General features: G+C 43.7%; 1 protein-coding gene and 1 pseudogene across 4 annotated transcripts in view; both read right to left on the reverse strand.

Annotated features, from left to right (window-relative positions):
- PDE7A (phosphodiesterase 7A) overlaps positions 1-18,934 on the reverse strand; it is a 93,717-nt gene that overhangs the window by 9,319 nt on the left and 65,464 nt on the right. For all 4 annotated transcript variants that reach the window (XM_056522044.1, XM_056522046.1, XM_056522045.1 and 1 more), the window contains exons 3-8: positions 16,697-16,780; positions 12,316-12,464; positions 12,097-12,160; positions 11,080-11,175; positions 8,384-8,484; positions 3,040-3,171 (exon numbers count right to left, since the gene is read on the reverse strand). In XM_056522044.1, coding sequence (XP_056378019.1) covers positions 3,040-3,171; positions 8,384-8,484; positions 11,080-11,175; positions 12,097-12,160; positions 12,316-12,464; positions 16,697-16,780 — 626 coding nt within the window. The remainder of the gene's footprint in view (positions 1-3,039; positions 3,172-8,383; positions 8,485-11,079; positions 11,176-12,096; positions 12,161-12,315; positions 12,465-16,696; positions 16,781-18,934) is intronic.
- LOC130275206 (U2 spliceosomal RNA) lies at positions 7,011-7,189 on the reverse strand (annotated as a pseudogene).

The following is an 18,934-nucleotide window of genomic DNA, read 5'->3' on the forward strand; positions in this document are numbered from 1 at the left end:
TCTGTATGGCTAGTGGTGGTTTATGACAGTGGGAAATGATGAGACATGGGGGGTGGCGATGAGAGGGGTAAATGTGGCACATGGACTGATAAAAAGGGAAGGAATGATGTGGCACTGGAGGGGACGGGACCAAACTGAGGTGCAGAAGAAAACAAAGTTGGGGGCATGATGTGGCATTTAGTCCAAGTCATTTATTTTACATTTTTTATTTTTTTTACTTACATTTCCCTGTTAAAATGGGGGTGCGTGTTATACGCCGATTAATACGGTATATTAGAAATATTTTTTTATTTACCATAAGGAGTGCAATAGCAAAAAATTAGTTCTAATGAGAGTGACCATTTAAGGCTCTCTATACCTCTTGTTATGTTCCTTGAGGCATGTAGTTTCCCAAATAGTGTGCCACGTGTTTTTTTTTTTATGCTGTTCTGGAACCAAGGGGGCTTCCTAAATGCGACATGCCCCCCAAAAAACATTTCAGTAAAATTCGCTCTCCAAAAGCCAAATGTCGTTCCTTCCCTTCTGAAGGAGGGTCCATTATGGGGTATTTCAAACATAAGGACCCTCAAATTCACTTCAAAACTGAACTGGTCCCTAAAAAAATTCTGATTTTGAATTTTTCGTGAAAAATTTGAAAATTGCTGCTAAACTTTGAAGTCTTCAAAAAGTAAAAACATGTCAACTTTATGATGCAGACAAAGTAGACATGTTGTATATGTGAATCAATATATTCTTTATTAGTAATGTCCATTTTTCTTACAAGCAGAGAGCTTTAAAAATTTAGCATTTTTCTAAATTTGAATATTTCAGGAAATTTTGGAATTTTTCACCAAGAAATGATGCAAGCATAGACGAAAATTTACCACTATCCTAAAGTAGAATATGTCACGAAAAAACTCTCAGAATCAAATTCTTAAGTTAAAGCATCCCAGAGTTATTTGCAAAAAATGGCCTGGTTCTTAACCCCTTAAGGACTCAGCCCATTTTGGCCTTAAGGACTCAGACAATTTAATTTTTACGTTTTCATTTTTTCCTCCTCGCCTTCTAAAAATCATAACTCTTTTATATTTTCATCCACAGACTAGTATGAGGGCTTGTTTTTTGCACGACCAGTTGTCCTTTGTAATGACATAACTCATTATATCATAAAATGTATGGCGCAACCAAAAAACACTATTTTTGTAGGGAAATTTAAAAGAAAAACGCAATTTTGCTAATTTTGGAAGGCTTCGTTTTCACGCCGTACAATTTACGGTAAAAATGATGTGTGTTCTTTATTCTGAGGGTCAATACGATTAAAATAGAGATAATACGTAGATAGGTTCCTCTCAAGAAGGCGCTGGTACCCGGGGATGAAGATAAAGTTCTTTAAAGAACTTTATCTTCATCCCCGGGTACCAGCGCCTTCTTGAGAGGAACCTATCTACGTATTATCTCTATTGCTACTTACCGGACCAACGAGCGTCACACCGGGCTTGTTCCTCGTGGCAGCGGTTTCCCTTGATCTTCCATACACAGGCGCTACTGTAGGTGTTGTGCTCTGAGCGCAACACCAAGGGGTAAGAACCCATCTTTACGTTAACCCTTATCATTGTAAAACGGTCCTCACTTTTTATTAATACGATTAAAATGATACCCATTATTACATACTTTTCTATTATTGTTGTGCTTAAAAAAAAAAATCACAAACTTTTTAACCAAATTAGTACGTTTATAATCCCTTTATTTTGATGACCTATAACTTTTTTATTTTTCCGTATAAGCGGCGGTATGAGGGCTCATTTTTGCGCCATGATCTGTACTTTTTTTGATACCACATTTGCATATAAAAAACTTTTAATAACTTTTTTAGAAATTTTTTTTTTATAAAATGTATTAAAAAAGTAGCAATTTTGGACATTTACGCACGCGGCGATACCAAATAGGTCTATAAAATTTATTTTTTTACGCTTTTTGTGGGTAAAATAGGAAAAAACGGACGTTTTACTTTTTATTGGGGGGAGGGGATTTTTCACTTTTTTTTACTTTTAAATTTTTCTACATTTTTTTTTTTTTTTTTTTTTTTTTTACACTTGAATAGTCCCCATAGGGGACTATTCATAGCAATACCATGATTGCTAATACTGATCTGTTCTATGTATAGGACATAGAACTGATCAGTGTTATTGGCGATCTTCTGTTCTGGTCTGCTCGATCACAGACCAGAGCAGAAGACGCCGGGAGCCGGAAGCAGGAAGGTGAGGGGACCTCCGTGCGGCGTTCTGAATGATCGGATCCCCGCAGCAGCGCTGTGGGCGATCCGATCGTTCATTTAAATCGCGCACTGCCGCAGATGCCGGGATCTGTATTGATCCCGGCACCTGAGGGGTTAATGGTGGCATTGCCGGAGGGTCCCTGGCTGCGATCAGCAGCCGGGATCAGCCGCGCATGACACGGGCATCGCTCCGATGCCCGCTGTTATGCACAGGACGTAAATGTACATCCTGGTGCGTTAAGTACCACCGCACCAGGACGTACATTTACGTCCTGTGTCCTTAAGGGGTTATCCAGGAAAAATCTTTTTTATATATGTCAACTGGCTACAGAAAGTTAAACAGATTTGTAAATTACTTCTATGAATTTTTTTTAATCCTTTCAGTACTTATGAGCTTCTGAAGTTAAGGTTGTTCTTTTCTGTCTAAGTTCTCTCTGATAACACGTGTCTCGGGAACCGCCCAGTTTAGAAGCAAATCCCCATAGCAAACCTCTTCTAAACACGAGACACGTGTCATCAGAGAGCACTTAGACAGAAAAGAATGACCTTAACTTCAGAAGCTCATAAGTACAGAAAGGATTAAGATTTTTTTAATAGAAGTAATTTACAAATCTGTTTAACTTTCTGGAGCCAGTTGATTATATATAAAAAAGTTTTTTTTTCCTGGATAACCCCTTTAAGGTTAAACTGGGCTTCATCCCCAAGAGGTTAAATTCTTAAATTGCCAACAGATTTGGGGAAAAAAAAAAATTCAAGCTCTACCATGGCAGAAATGTGTAACTTACCTTGTATAAAGTTGCTAAGTAGTGGTTTGTTTTTATTAAAAAAGACTGATTCACACCAGGATGATCCAGATCATGTGTTGCAGCTGCGATTAAACCCAACAGGACATCCCATGGAGTGAGAGACTTGGCAAGCTGGAAAGAAAGCAGTGACAAATATTACAGACACGTGTTGTGTTTTTTTTTATTTCTATAATTACATGTTCTAAGTCTTCTCTAAACAAACAAATACGGGGTGTGATCAGAGCACCCTAAGCTATTTAACAACCATAAAATAAAAATTTTTGGGCTTTGGCCACAGTTCCAAAATATAGTGTAGTGAAAAGGAGGAGATTTTTTTTGTACTCCCTGTAAAATCTCTCTTGTAGCCTTCGTTGGGGGACACAGAGACCATGGGTATTATGCTGCTGTCCACTAGGAGGCTGACACTAGGCACTGAGCTAATCAGTTGTGTCACAAGCAGTAGGAGAAGACAAACCACAAAAAAGGAGAAAACATCACCAGTAATAACAGGCAACAAACAACCTGACCAGGTAACCGTAAATGGGTGCTGGGTCCCTCAATGAAGGCTATGAGAAAGAGATTTTACGGTGAATACAAAAAAAATACAATAATATCTCCTTTTCTCAGACGACTCATTGGGGACACAGAAACCATGGGACGTTCCAAAGAAGTCCCTGGGGTGGGAAAAACAACCACCAGAGAGGGGAAGGTGAGGCCAGAGACTGAGCCATAACCGGTCGTCCAGTAGACGAGGCCCTGAGGAAACTGGAACTCGGCAACCAACCACCTGGCAGCCCCGCAAAACATGGGGAGGACGAGGCAGGACCCAAAATGAAGGAACTGTACAAAGACCAAATAAGAAAACAAATTGTCGCCCTGGAGGCCTGCCGGGCCGAATCAGTCCTGGCAGGAGAGCAGAAACACTTCTGATGAAAAGACATAAGACACAGGCCCACACGCGGAAGAGAGAGATAAGAGAACCCTTAATGCAGAGATTCATCTAAGCAAGGCTAACTTGGTGACGAAACGCCACTTCCAGAAGAGAAACATGCCAGGAAGGCATGAAGGGAGAGTCCTGACAGAAGGCCAACCGCAACCGTAGGACAGAGGCTGAGGATAGAGAATGACAACAGAAAGGCAGCTGAGCACGCTCAACAAGAAGGCAAGATTCCGAAGGCGGATACCAGAGCTGCTAGAATGGGACGAAGAGAGAAATAAGGAAACACATGTACAGTCCCAAGCGCATGGAGAAACCGGCCAGGAAGAAGGCCAGGGCAAGCTGCACCCCCGACCACCAGAACTGAGGAGGGCCACACCTAAATCCTCAAACCTAGAGCCACCCCGCTAAAAACCAGGTGGAAGATAACACAAGAGTACACCGCATAGCTAGGAGAGTGGGAAACACCATGCGACAAGATGCATGAAACTGCCAGACTGGGCAACCTGAACAACCAGAAAGGCCCCCTACCCAGAGACCATACTATCTGGGCCCCTCCCACTCCAGAAGGAGGAGGAGGAATGCAAACAGACTGGAGAGAAGGAGCAGAGCCATCCGATACCCTGGAGCAGCCGCCCAGAAAAACAGAGGATCCCAGATCCATGAAGAAATGGAGGGACCCTGGAGACCCGAACCAGGAGAGGCAGAGAACCTGAAGCCAGAGTGAACACTTTGGCCGATGAGTACCCAGGACGGGGCAGAACATAGAGCTGCGAACAAAGACAGCCTCAACAGAGAACAACGGAGAAGAGTGGGACCGGAACCCCGCCAGGTCCAGAGACGAACCCCTGGAAAAATGTAAGCCTCAGGAACAACCACTCCGGGGCGCAGGGTATGGAAAGGCCACCTGGAAGAGAGCCCAAGTCAAGGAGAGCCTGAAATGGCAAAACACCAAGGGAGAGGGAACAGAATGACTCTGGGGCCACCAGAGAAGAGTGACATACCCAAGGAAGAACAGCGGCCAGAAGAAAAAAAGTCACCGCAGCCCGAGGCCACCATGCCACTCTGCACTCGCAGATGCAAGAGACTAGGATACAGACATAGTCGATCAAGCAGGGGATTCCAATGGCGAGATGGTCTTGATGACCAAGAGAGTAACATCCCAGAAGGACAATCACCGAAAAGAAGACAGAGGGGACCCAGGGAAATGTCAACCTAACCAAAGCAACAAGGCGAGGTAAAGAAGACATGACCAGGATGCAGAAGTGTGCCCACCCAGACTGGAGGGCTAGCACAGTGCAATCGACAAACTCCAAAAAGAAGAAGGGACTAGCCACAGTCGAGACTGTCGAGGAGCCCCGGAGCCAGAGGCAACCTGAACAGAAAGGCCACAAGAGGAAGTCAAAGGGCAATGGGTGCAAAAGCCAGAGCATTAACCGTACAAGGGCCATACAATCCCGGCTGAATCCCTGTAGTAGACACCCACTAAGCTATACCCAAGGCGGTAGCGGAAGAGTTCAGCGAGATGGCTGAGCCAGTCTCAGGAGGAGTACAGAAGACTGAAAGCACTCCACCTAGAAGAGGAGGAGAAATGCAAGACAGCCCATGAAATAGCAGAGTCTAAGAAACTCCACCCCAACTCCAGGGGGCGCAAGACGGTATAAGCAATGAGAGGCATCCCCATAGGAGGCAATAGTAGTGCGTAGCCAGACCACTAATACCCCCTGTGCATTGAAGGAAAAAAAGAGATTAAGAAAGTGGCTGGACTGGAAGGCCTATCTGGCCCACTAAAGCGCCACCACTGGGTGGGGATGTAAACCCTGGATGGGCCAGAGTTGGAACAACTAAACAATGACATGAATGCACCACCGAAATGGCACTAGTAAGCCAATGATACTTCCCCTCCCCACCGGGAACAGAATCCAGAATTCAGTCACAGATGTGGTGGAAAGCACGCTCCATGGACGTTGTGGAAACCAGGGAACATGGAGGAACACCCTCCAGACAACATCAGCATGCCATGGTGCACCAGGACTGCAGCTGTGGATGCGACAGATATCATCTCCTCCATGGGTAGTGCAGAGGATGTGAGAACAACCGTCAACTCTGAGATATAGCAGGGTAACGAAGCTGCATCCGCGGATGTGGTAGATGTCGCAACCTCTAAAGGATGGTGTAGAGGGTCCATGGTACGTCTGTCAACCCTCAATCAATCAATCAATCAGAGAGGGAGTACCGGAACAGCAGCTGCAGCAGATGACCCAACTTCCATGGATGGTGTAGAGGAGCCATTAAAGAGTCACCCCTTTGCGGCAGACAGCGCATGCTCCATGGGCATTGGAGGGGACTATGACCACGCACGAGGAGTTCGCAGAGAGTCAATTGCCCATGCAAGGGCACCCCGTCAGACACTTCACTCAGGAAGTGGAACACTGGGACTGCAGTGACGGACACAGTAAGGGTGGCTTGTGGAGAAGGGAACAGGCTTAAAGGGGTACTCCGGTGGAAAACTTTTTTTTATTTATTTTTTGTTAACTGGTGCAAGAAAGTTATACATATTTGTAAATTACTTCTATTAAAAATTCGTAATCCTTTCAGTACTTTTTAGCAGCTGTTTGCTACAGAGGAAAATCTTAAATTTTTTTAATTTCTTTTTTGTGTTGTCCACAGTGCTCTCTGCTGACACCTGATGCCCATATCAGGAACTGTCCAGAGCAGGAGAAAATCCCCATAGCAAACCTATGCTACTCTGGACAGTTCCTGACATGGACAGAGGTGAAAGCAGAGACCACTGTGGACAAGACAAAAAAGAAATTAAAAAAAGTAAAGAATTTCCACTGTAGCATACAGCTGCTAAAAAGTACAAAAAGGATTAAGATTTTTTAATAGAAGTAATCTACATATCTGTTTACCTTTCTAGCACCAGTTCATTTATAAAAAAAAAAAAAAAAAAAAAAAAGTTTTCCACCGGAGTACCGCTTTAATTTTACTCCCCGTGCAAACATGCAGAGAAAATCTATGCAGATGTTTTTTGATGATCTGTACCCGAAAATACTGCCATAATGCATAGGGCGATGGAAGCAAGCTTCGAAATCGGCCCCAGTTCTGAAAAAATCCATTTAATATATGGTCCCCAGATAGGGGACGTATCAGATATTAAACTGATAAGAACAGATACTACACTTGATCTTAGCCAAAAGGCAGAGAAACGATTCCTTGGTGAGATCTAAACCCCAGACCCCAGCGTTGCAAGGCAACAGCATTAACCACTGAGCCACTGTATAGCCCCTGGTGAGCAACGCAGGTTACTCTCCCAAAGACTGAACCTTCGACCAACAGCATACCTCAGCGAAGGTGACCGTGCAAGGGAAGTCCGAAAAAAGAAAAAAAGGTCACTCTGGAACAGGAGCTAGAAACGCATAGTGTGGACTCTAGGTCCACGGCTTATGTAAGCCAGATGGTACAAAGCACATGGCTGGTGCCCTAATAAACGGATAAAACCAATATGTAATGTGCACTGAACCCGCAGAAACAGGTCTATCCGTCACCTGCCAAGGGCGACTGAAGCAAAAAAAAAAAAAAAAAATCCTTTCAATATATGGGTCTCGGATAGGGGACATATCAGATATATAACAGATAACAGAGACCACACTTGATCTTAGCCGATAATCGTTAAAAAGTCCCTAAAGGCATACTTGGAAGGCAGGGGATCTGAGGGAAAAAAAAAAAAAAAACTGATTAACAGCCAGGAGTAAGAGGGAGGGCACCAGAAAAAAAAAATAATATGTAGCTGTAACAACTTTTGACCACTAGAGGGAAGCCTAATACTCTCCAAGAGAGAGAGAAAGTGCTGAAGCAATGTAGTCATGCAGCCACTGGAGGGCGCAGAGAGCCTGTGAGAGGCTTTTTTTTTAAATGATAAAAAGCACGTCCTCTGCCTTAAGATCGCGCAGCCCCCGGAAGAACTGGCGCGTTCTAGAGAACAAGCCCCCCCCCCCCGATGCCGCCTGCAGTAAAAGAGGAAGCCGCACCTTCACCGCTCGCAGCCCGGAGTTGAGGACTACTGCCACGCAGCGCAGAGGATAGGTGAGTCAGAGACCCATTAACCTCTTATGAGCCAGGTAGAAAAAAGGCCCCCATCTGTGCCTTTCCCCAAAGAACAAGGCCCCCCCCACCCAGGGAAGTCTGCCATAAAGCCATAATTATTGGCTTTAAGTTGCTCCCAAAATGCAAGTGATTTCAGAGGAGTAATGATACTGATTTTTTGTCAGCCATTTAGAGCATTAGTGGGGATGAAAGCTCTTAATCCCATAAGAGGTCAGCTGATAAAACCAAATAACCCAGTTTTATTGCATTTATTATGTCCAAGAAGCAGCGATTTCTTCACATATATCACACCTTCCTTACCTTGGGTTCTTTTAAATAACAGTACATGGCCTGAGTCACATCAGCAGCGTGCACTGCGTTGTGATATGGGTTCTGGCTGTGGTAGTCTTCTTGAACCATAACTAGGGAGAAAGTGGAAAAAAATCATCAAGCACTACATTTGCTGACAGAGTCCTTCACAATTCTCATATTCCAAGATTAACAGAACCAGTGATGTGTCCAGATTATCTCAGACATTTCACATTGATAAAGGTGCAGAATTGGTAATGTATTTAGAGCGCTCAGCATTACAGGCGCTGTTCACACTGCCATCATGGCTTGTGTTACATTAAAAACCATCAAACAACAACTTGCCCAATGGCTCTCAAGACTTATAATGTGGTCCATCAGGTTCCATAATTTGGACAAAGAATAGCACAGCATTCTGTCCTTTTGCCTTCTACTCCAAGACTCCAGACCTTAGACTAAGTTCAGTCTGCTGAATTCATGAGTCTCCCCAACAATTCTTTTTATCTAAGAGCCTAGGAACGTGCTTTCGAATCACCCAAAGTGCAAGAAAAAGTGCAAACGTGTTACACTAAAAAAACGTGCACAGAGGATGCGGTCTATCGCAAGCCCTTCTCCGATGGGGGAGAGGACCCCCAACAAACCTTACCCTTCGCCTCCGGACCAAAAAGGTACCTGCGAGGTTCCAGGTTCGATGTCCCTTTTTGCCAAAGCTACTAAGGGACCACAAATGCTCCCGGCATCCCCCTTTGAGTTAGCCACGGTATCTGCCCGCAGAGCCGATAACGGTTGGTACCCTGCCAGAGCAAGAGTACCCGGGGTGTTTGCAGGGAGGTGCAGAAGCTAATGGCCACACACTAGGGATGTAAGAAAAAAAAAAATCGATTCTTTTAGTGATGTGGAATTTGTATCTCCTGATCCCCGAAACAGCATGTCCAGGGCATCAGGAGATACAAGTTCCACATTTTGTCATCCGGATCTGACGCGGCGGCGCTCTGGGTGTACGGAGTGGGCTCCGACTTGTGCCCGCTCCATACTCTGCAGCCCCCGGCTGTTTTCAGTAGCCGGGGGCCGCCACTAATAGCCAGCATGCGGCGATCGCCGCGGCTGGCTATTAACCCTTTAGATCGCTGCTGTCAAAGCTGACAGCGGCATCTAAAGGGACATGTGTATGCTCCCTGGTGGGCTAGATCGCCCCCCCCCGCAGCGCGATCGAGGGCGGGCGATCCACTGTGGAGGTAGCCGGAGGGCTTACCTCTGCTTCCCTGCTGTCCCGGCTCTGTCATTGATAGAGCCTGGCTGGACCAGGTTCTATCAATGGATCGCAGATAAATGGAGTTCAATAGAACTCTATTCATCTGTCTGAGGAATCTAATGATTCCTAAAAGACTAATAAAGTGTATAAAAAAAAAAATAAATAAAGTTTTAATAAAAGTATAAAAAGACATTGTTTTTTTAGACAGAATCGTTATATATCGCGATGTATCGTCACCTAGACGGTATCGCGATATATCGAATCGCCACACTGGTATCGCGATTCGAATTGCCAAATTCTTGGCGATTCACACCCCTACCACACACACCTCCCCTAGACCGCCAAGAGGGACACCAAGAAGGGCTACCACAACCTGACAAATCCTGTGGACACACAACACGCAAAAAGTGACACAGTGAGACAAAAATAAATAAATAAGTGAATGTGTGCAGATATATTGCCCGAACATCCGGCCGGATCTATAAAAATTTCTCTGATCCTAGCCAGAAGGCCGGGAATCAAGAGGTGAGTGCCACAAAGGTGCAGAGATCATGGTGCCCGTGCTTCAACTCAGTGAGTCTATCCTCCCAGTGAGTATCGGCACCTCGGGGTCACCACTCCCCGAGGCACTAAAGTACCTCTGCTCTAGACCCTCTCAGCCTCATGGCAAGACCCGGAGGAAGCAGGTCACATTATGGCAGCCGTCGAGCTGATTCCTCAGAACCAACCCCGGAACGCGCCGGTACACCTGCTCCCTACCATGCAGCACCCATCCCCACCAGCTCCACACTGGCGTCGCCTGCCACCACCATGAAACTGATAAGATCAGATACTACACTTGATCTTAGTCAAATGGATGAGTCTCCCAAACAATGGCTAACAGATGTTAAAATATATTGCCTGTACATATCAGTGGCCGCCAATGACTGAATTGGGCAGGAGGAGGTGGGTGAAGGCAATGTAACTTGGGAAGAGGCAGCAAATAGCTTGCGGCCAGAGACTGACTGTAGGGTCATGTGATGGAAAACAAAAGTCATTGTTGCATGGAAATAAGATCTGGTGGGTGACCAGAAACACACTGTGCAGGGGTTACTTGAGTCTGTATAAGGCCCACAAGGCTGTTATCGCAACTGTGTGATCTCGCACATTCACAAGAACGTGCTGCATTGCAGTGAGTTAGCGTGAGATTGTGCTGAACAAGAATTCAGCAAACCGGGAACATATGGAGGGACTGTCTGTCGAAAACTATTCAGAATTGTATGGCGCAAGACAGTATTATGTAAGGCATGTGAGTGATCTTATTAATGTCCTGCGGATAGGGGATAAGTTGTTCTGTACTTATCGGCATGAGACTTGTCCTTTAAGCCTGAGCAGTGTTACTGGATGTGTATCATAAAACAACTGAATACAGCCACAGATTTACCATAGGGTATTCATTGCAAGCATTGTAACTTACCTAGAAATCTACGCAGCTTCACCATGTCCAAGTGAAAGTGATCTATTAGACCATTATGACTCAAGAGGTGAAAGGTTAGGGTAACCAGACTGTTCCCTGAAAGAAAAGAAAATGACAACCCTCAGTTATTAGGATGATCTGTCTAGTACAGTGGTCTTCAACCTGCGGACCTCCAGATGTTGCAAAACTACAACTCCCAGCATGCCCGGACAGCCAACGGCTGTCCGGGCATGCTGGGAGTTGAAGTTTTGCAACATCTGGAGGTCTACATGTTGAAGACCACTGGTCTAGTACATTTCTGCCACTAATGTTCTAGTAGCTCATTTTTTATTTTCTAACTGGTTCTGACTGCTTTACTGAGGACCACATGGACAGGAACTCATATCTCTGTATTTCTTTAAATAATGCAGTATATTAGCAGTATATATCTTTGTCATACAGACGAAGATTTGACCAACAAGACACCTTCACATACTGTTTGATAAGGTAACAACTAGAGATGAGCGAACTTACAGTAAATTTGATTTGTCACAAAATTCTCGGCTCGGCAGTTGATGACTTTTCCTGCATAAATTAGTTCAGCTTTCAGGTGCTCCGATGGGCTGGAAAAGGTGGATACAGTCCTAGGACTGCCGAGCCGAGAAGTTTGTGACGAATCGAATTTACTGTAAGTTCGCTCATCTCTAGTAACAACTTAAGTAGCTCCTGTATAACCCAAGAAGATACTGGAAAAACACAGATTTATTCCTTCTTCCTGATGTCACTTCCTTCACTTGCCTCCACATACCTCACACACAAACACAACTAGGAAGAAAAAGGTTTCATGCTGTCAACAGAGTAATGCACTGTAACGTAACCCTGGTATCATAAAAGGCATTTAAAGTCATGACACAGTACATAAAGGTATTGGCAATGAAATGGTTAAATATTCTCAGTTACCAGATAGATTCAATGCTACCCTTATGTTAATCCCAAAAGTATGTCAAAACACGTTACACCACAAAACCAGTGTCTTACCATTCGTCAATCTATCAAAAAGAAATATATCAAAATTCCAGTTTCCGACTTTTTCCAGCATACACTTCAAAAAAGAAAAAAAGAAAAGAAAGAATTAACCTTCTGGAAGGCAGAACAGCATGGAAAGATAAGCATGAACATCTCTGCAGGAGAAGGGAAGAGGAGAAGACTATGTGGAGGATTCATATATTTGGGCAGAGGCTGTAGGTGTGTACTTACCTTGGCTTGTCCATTGTAGTCATCATCCAAGTACAATGAATTTTGTGCAGCGACACCCCGGAAAAATCGTGAAGACCTTAAGTACCGTTGAAAACTCAACAATCTCCGGATGTTTCTTGCAGACAAGGAGATTTCAATTTCCGAATGTGCTAGGTTTAAAAAAAAAAATATATAATAATAATTAATTATATATATGATATAAAATAAGTTAACCAATGCACAGCAGATCAGCACAAATAATTGGGTAATTCTGTATTTATGTCATCACTTTCATGCTGCCTGAACCAAGAGTTATCAGGGTGGTCCCCAAGAGGGTTCTACCTGCTCTGCCGGTGATGTTAAGTTTTCCTCAATTCGTAGAAAACGGTGAGCGCATGCGCAGCACTCCGGTGACAGCGTAGGGCTAACATAGGCAGTGTTAGGAGCATTGTGGCATGAGCATTGTCAGTAGCACGCAGGGCTAGCGTGCAGCTTTCCTCCACTACGCAGTTCGTGTAGGGAGGCTAGCATATATTGGCGCATGCGCAGTTCAGAGGAGTCAGTAGAACACTGTGCGCATGCTCATGCCCGGACACCGGGTACGTAACTGGCGTAGGTAGCGTACTGTAGCAGGCAGGGAGGGAGGGAGACCAGTGTAGGGTTAGCATAGTTTAACATTAGTGTAGCTTAGCTACTTTAAATTGTAGAGTTGCTTAGTTTTTAAAGTGAAAAGGAGCTAGGTTATAGGTTTTAAAGTAAAGAGACTACAATACTCAGCATGCCCAGACAGCCTAAGGCTGTGCAGGCATGCTGGAAGTTGTAGTTTTGCATGTTTTACAGTGAAGGGACTACAACTCCCAGCATGCCCAGACAGCTAAAGGCTGTCCAGGCAGGATGGGAGTTTTAGTTTTCCACAGGTATAGCGTAGTTGGTGTAGTGTAGTTAGCATAGCGTAAGAACAGTTTTAGTGTAGTTAGCATAGTGTAGTGTTAGCGCAGGTTTAGCGTAGTGTTAACTTAGTTTTACACATGTGTAGTTAGCGTAGTGTAGTATTGGCATCGTTTTATACAGGTGTAGTGTAGCTAGCTTGATTTTACAGGCAGATCAAGCATAGTTTAGAGAGTGCAGCATAAGGTGTAGCTTAGCTTAGTCATACAGTGAAGGGGTAGTGAAGGGGCTGCAACTCCCAGCATGCCCAGACAGCCAAAGGCTGTCCAGGCAGGATGGGAGTTGTAGTTTTGCAAAAGTAGCAAAGGCAATTGCAGTGTGCTACGGTAACCTAGCAGAGGAGAGTACATTCTTGCACGTTAAAGTAGCAGAGGCAGTTGTGCTCTGCTACGTTAATGTAGCAGAGGCGAGTGCGCCCTGAGCTGTGCTAGTTGGTTCATTAGGGGTATAAAGCAATCTACAGTCATGGCCGTAAATATTAGCACTCCTGAATTTTTCTAGAAAATTAAGTATTTCTCACAGAAAAGGATTGCAGTAACACGTGTTTTTGCTATACACATGTTTATTTCCTTTGTGTGTATTGCAATTAAACCAAAGAAGGGAGGGAAAAAAGCTAATTGGACATAATGTCACACCAAATGCCAAAAATGAGCAGGACAAAATTATTGGCACCCTTTCAAAATTGTGGATAAATAAGGTTGTTTCAAGCATGTGATGCTCCTTTAAACTCACCTGGGGCAAGTAACAGGTGCGGGCAATATAAAAATCCCACCTGTGAGCAGATAAAAAAAAAAAAAAAAAAAGTTCACTTAGTCTTTGCATTGTGTGTCTGTGTGTGCGCCAAACTAAGCATGGACAACAGAAAGAGGAGAAGAGAACTGTCTGAGGATGTGAGAACCAAAATTGTGGAAAAATATCAACAATCTCAAGGTTGCAAGTCCATATCCAGAGATCTAGATTTGCCTTTGTCCACAATGCGCAACATTATCAAGAAGTTTGCAACCCATGGCACTGTAGCTAATCTCCCTGGGCGTGGACGGAAGAGAAAAATTTATGAAAGGCGTCAACGCAGGATAGTTCAGATGGTGGATAAGCAGCCCCAAACAAGTTCCAAAAATATTCAAGCTGTCCTGCAGGCTCAGGGAGCATCAGTGTCAGCACAAATTATCCATCAACATTTTAATGAAATGCTATGGCAGGAGACCCAGGAGGACCCCACTGCTGACACAGAGACCTAAAAAAGAAAGACTACATTTTGCCAAAATTAACTTGAGTAAGCCAAAATCCTTCTGGGGAAAATGTCTTGTAGACAGATGAGACCAATATATAGCTTTTTGGTAAAGCAAATCATTCTACTGTTTACCAAAAACGGAATGAGGCCTACAAAGAAAACAACAAAGTACCTACAGTGAAAAATGGTGGAGGTTCAATGATGTTTTGGGGTGGTCTTGCTGCCTCTGGCACTGGGTGCCTTGTATGTGTGCAAGGCATCGTGAAATCTGCAGATTACCAATGGATTTTGGGTCGCACTGTACAACCCAGTGTCAGAAAGCTGGGTTTGCGTCCGAGGTCTTCCAGCAGGACAATGACCCCAAACATACATCAAGAAGCACCCAGAAATGGATGGCAACAAAGCACTGGAGAGTTCTTAAGTGGCAGCAATGAGTCCAGTTCTAAATCATATTGAACAACTGTGGAGAGATCTAAAATTTTCTGTTGGAAAATGGCGCTCTTCTAATAAGAGACCAGGAGCAGTTTGCAATGGAAAAGTGGTCCAACATTCCGGCTGAGAGGTGTAAGAAGCTTATTGATGGTTATAGGAATCGACTGATAATTTTTTTTCCCTCAAAGGGTGTGCAACCAAATATTAAGTTATGGGTGCCAATAATTTTGTCCAGACCATTTTTGAGTTTGGTGTGACATTATGTCCAATTTTCTTTTTTCCTCCTTTTTTGGTTTAGTCCCAATACACACAAAGGAACCCAGCATTTACGACCATGACTGTATATAGATGGCTGTATATGGTGATCAGAAGGCCACTTACCCACCTCTGTCATTAGACGTGGAGCAACACAGGAAGATGACAGAGCTGGGATGGGGGTCGTAAGTTAGGCGCTCCAGGGGGAGAACCCCCAAAAATGTACTAACCCATTTTTGTGTGTTTTTATTCTCTTCTCGTTTCAGATACGTGAATGCAGAGGACAGCGTCGGATTTGGTGGACTGCGACGATGACCTGAATTTTTTTAATTTATTTTTTTAATAAAATGTTTAATGAGGGCTGTGGCTGTGGGGGGGGGGTGTTTTTCCTAATAAAAATTTTTTATTGTGTGTGTGCGCGTTTTTTTATTTTTATTTTTTACTTCATTACTTTACAGGCTTAGTAGTGGAAGCTGTCTTATAGATGGAGTCCATTACTAAGCCGGGGCTTAGCGTCAGCCCTCAAAACACTGGGGTAGTAATTGGCTAACCCCCAATTACTACCCCAGTACCCACCGCCACAGAGGTACCAGGAAGAGCCAATACCCTACAGGCCCAGAGCACCAAATATAGTGCTCTTGGGCCTAGGTGGTAAAAGGCTGGCATTATTTATGCTGGGGAGGGCCAGTAACAATGGTTCTCGCCCACCCTGGTTATATTAGGCTTTTGCTGTTTGGTTGGTATCTGGCTGAGAATGAAAAGACTGGGAACCACACACTTTATTTTATTTATTTATTTAGTTATGAGGGGGGAAAAAAAGGGTGTGGTTCTCAGTCTTTTCATTCTCAGCCAGATACCAATCAAACAGCAACAGCCTGACGTTGTGTATGGTCCAAATGCTGTATGGCCGTGATAATCTAGGTTGTGACTGCTATTGGTCAGACTGGATTAATATAAGGCGAATATTCGACAGTATCTCTTACTATATATTAACTGTGTTTTTTGTGTGTCTATACGAATCAGGGGATCATCACCAGTATCCCCCGTGAGCACATCGTGCACTATATATATTTCTTTCTTAACAGCATATAAATTAAAAGTTAAGTTTTATTTCCCTTCCTCTCCTCTCTAGCTATCTAAACTACACCTGTGTAAAACTATGCTAAACCTGTGTAAAACTGCGCTAACACTACACTACGCTATAAAATAATATTTTCAAAGAAGGCAAGAGCATTCAAGCCACAACAGTGCAACACAATGACAATGGGATGTATACAGATACTTGTAGTTATCCACCACATGTACTTAGGAAAGACAAAAAAGTTGAGGAAAAAAGTAAACGAGAAACAAAATACATACACAATAAATCAAAAGTAAAATGTTGCAATAGTGACACCCAGTGGTGAAACAAATAAATTAAAACTGGTATTAACCACAATCCAACCACTGACATTTGTGTCATGCCAGTTAAAGCAAACTTTTGGGGTTAGGCTGGAGGCTTCTCTCTAATCAGAGACCTGATTTCGATCTACTTACAGTGCAAAATACGAAAATCAACGTAGGGATGAGAGCCTCGTCTTTCGGATTCAAACCCAGCTCTGCTTCTTACTCTGACATCTCCTGTAATGAAGATTACACAGATTTAGGAGGGTACCATACGGACTTTCTTAGTACATCACACCCACCCCTCAGCACCTTACACAATTTCAAAGTTTTCAAACATGCAACTGCATGCTCCTATAGTGTCATCGTAAAACTACAGCCTGCGCAAACCAGGTCAAAGCATGTGCTAAGCATTCAGATGAGCCTGAACTATAATGTCCCCACAGTATAATGGTACAAGGTGCCTTCCATTCACTATTTCTAGGCCTGCAGGGATGCTGACAAACAGGAGAGTCTGCAGAGTGTACAAGCCTCAGCACCTAGGGATGGCAGCCTTCAGCAGGTCAGCTTACGTTCCCACTAGAAAAGAAAAATGGCGTATGGTACCACTGGCGGTTACTTACTTGCACTCAGCTGTTTGAAAATTACACAAGAGCCTATCAAAATACCAAAACTCAGTATTAACACATAGGAACAGAAAAAAGGGCATTAACCATTGCAGGTTAGCAGGTCGTCTTTGTCAAGTTTATTACAAGATAAATCTGAGAACGGTTTTAATCTAAACTATTAGACAAGGTCGGTATTACACATGCACATGTCCGAAACTGAGGTAGAGTCAGGAGATTTCCCATGTGTTGAATTTACAGCATATATTCACTTTTATATAGGTAAAGTCTACAATAAGCAGCTCTGTATATACATTGTGTTACTAATCTGGATTTTTATTAATAATCTTGCAGGCTGTAGAGCGGTCGATCAAGATAGATTATGTGTGTATGGGCAGCTTAAAGGGGTACTCCGCTGCTCAGCTGGAGCTCGTGATGGCATAGCCCCGCCCCATCAATGCTAGTCTATGGGAGGGGGCGTGGCGATTGTCACGCCCCTCCCATAGACTTGCATTGAGGGGGTGGGACGTGACATCATGAGGGGGCGGGGCTATGACGTCACGAGCTCCCAGAGCCAGCTCCAGCGTTCGGAACAGTTTGTTCCAAACGTTGGGTAGCGGAATACCCTTTTAAGCCATAAACCATGACCCTTGCTTAAAAGTCTTCCTAACATAAATTCTTAATACCATGTATTGCTCCTTTATTACAAAAGGCCGCACACTGTCATTGATGCTAGTTGTCTACGAGGCCAAAAATTCTTGAAGGTGGTACAACATGCCTCCAGGTCATTCAAAGTCTTTAGGTCTCTTGCAAAAACCGCATGGTTGAGATCTCCCCAGAGAGGCTTGATGATAAGGTCAGGAGAGTTATGGCCAATCCAGAACCTTCACCTTTTTCTGTGGTATCCAATGGAAGGTCAACTTAGTTTTGGATTTAGGGTCATGTCGTGCTGGAAAGTCCAAGTGCAGCTTTCGTGCAGAAGAATACAGATTTTCTGCAAGAGTTTTCAGATAACATGGTACTCATCTTGCCATCAATTTTCACAGGATTCCTTGTGCCTTTAGAGCTTATACAACCTCAAAAAATCAGTGACCACCACAATGCTTCACAGTGGGGATGGTATTGTTTTTGCTATTGGACTTGTTGACCCCTCTACAAATATAGTGCCATTGGTTGGGACCATAAAGCTTTATTTTGGTCTTGACATCTCTCACAGATTCCGGAACACTGTACTGAAGTGACAATATGTTGTCTGGCATATTGTAGCTGGGCTGTTTTTTGCAGCATTGGTGCAGTAAGGCTAGGTTCATACTAAGGAATCTCTGGCCAGAAATATTCCAGCCAGAGATAGCGAAGGTGGCTGCGCAAACATTGCTGTCCACATAGATTCTGACCAAAAAAATTGAAGATCATCATACTTTCAGCAGATCAATTTCCATGGTGGAAAGCTCCACCTCGTGTTCACTGTGCAGCAGAATCCCATTTGCTGCACCAAAATGGCGCTCAAAAATTCTGTAGTGTAAACCCAGCTTAAAGGCTTCCTTTGTTCAGAAATCATGATAAAACTGGGGTATAGACATACTAAAGAAAAATATAACTTAATGCATAATAAGCCCCTAAAGTCTTACTATTGCCACTGTGCATAGAATAAAGTGGACAGATAGAAATGCATGTAATGACCGCTGTATGTGTATCCCCCTCTCTGAATGATACTTCAAACATAAGTCAATGGACATATGTATTATAGCTCAGATGTTACAATGGCAAGCAGTTGATAGAGCAGAGA

The sequence above is a fragment of the Hyla sarda genome, chromosome 5 (genome assembly GCF_029499605.1).
Source record: "Hyla sarda isolate aHylSar1 chromosome 5, aHylSar1.hap1, whole genome shotgun sequence".
Classification (NCBI taxonomy): Eukaryota; Metazoa; Chordata; class Amphibia; order Anura; family Hylidae; genus Hyla; species Hyla sarda.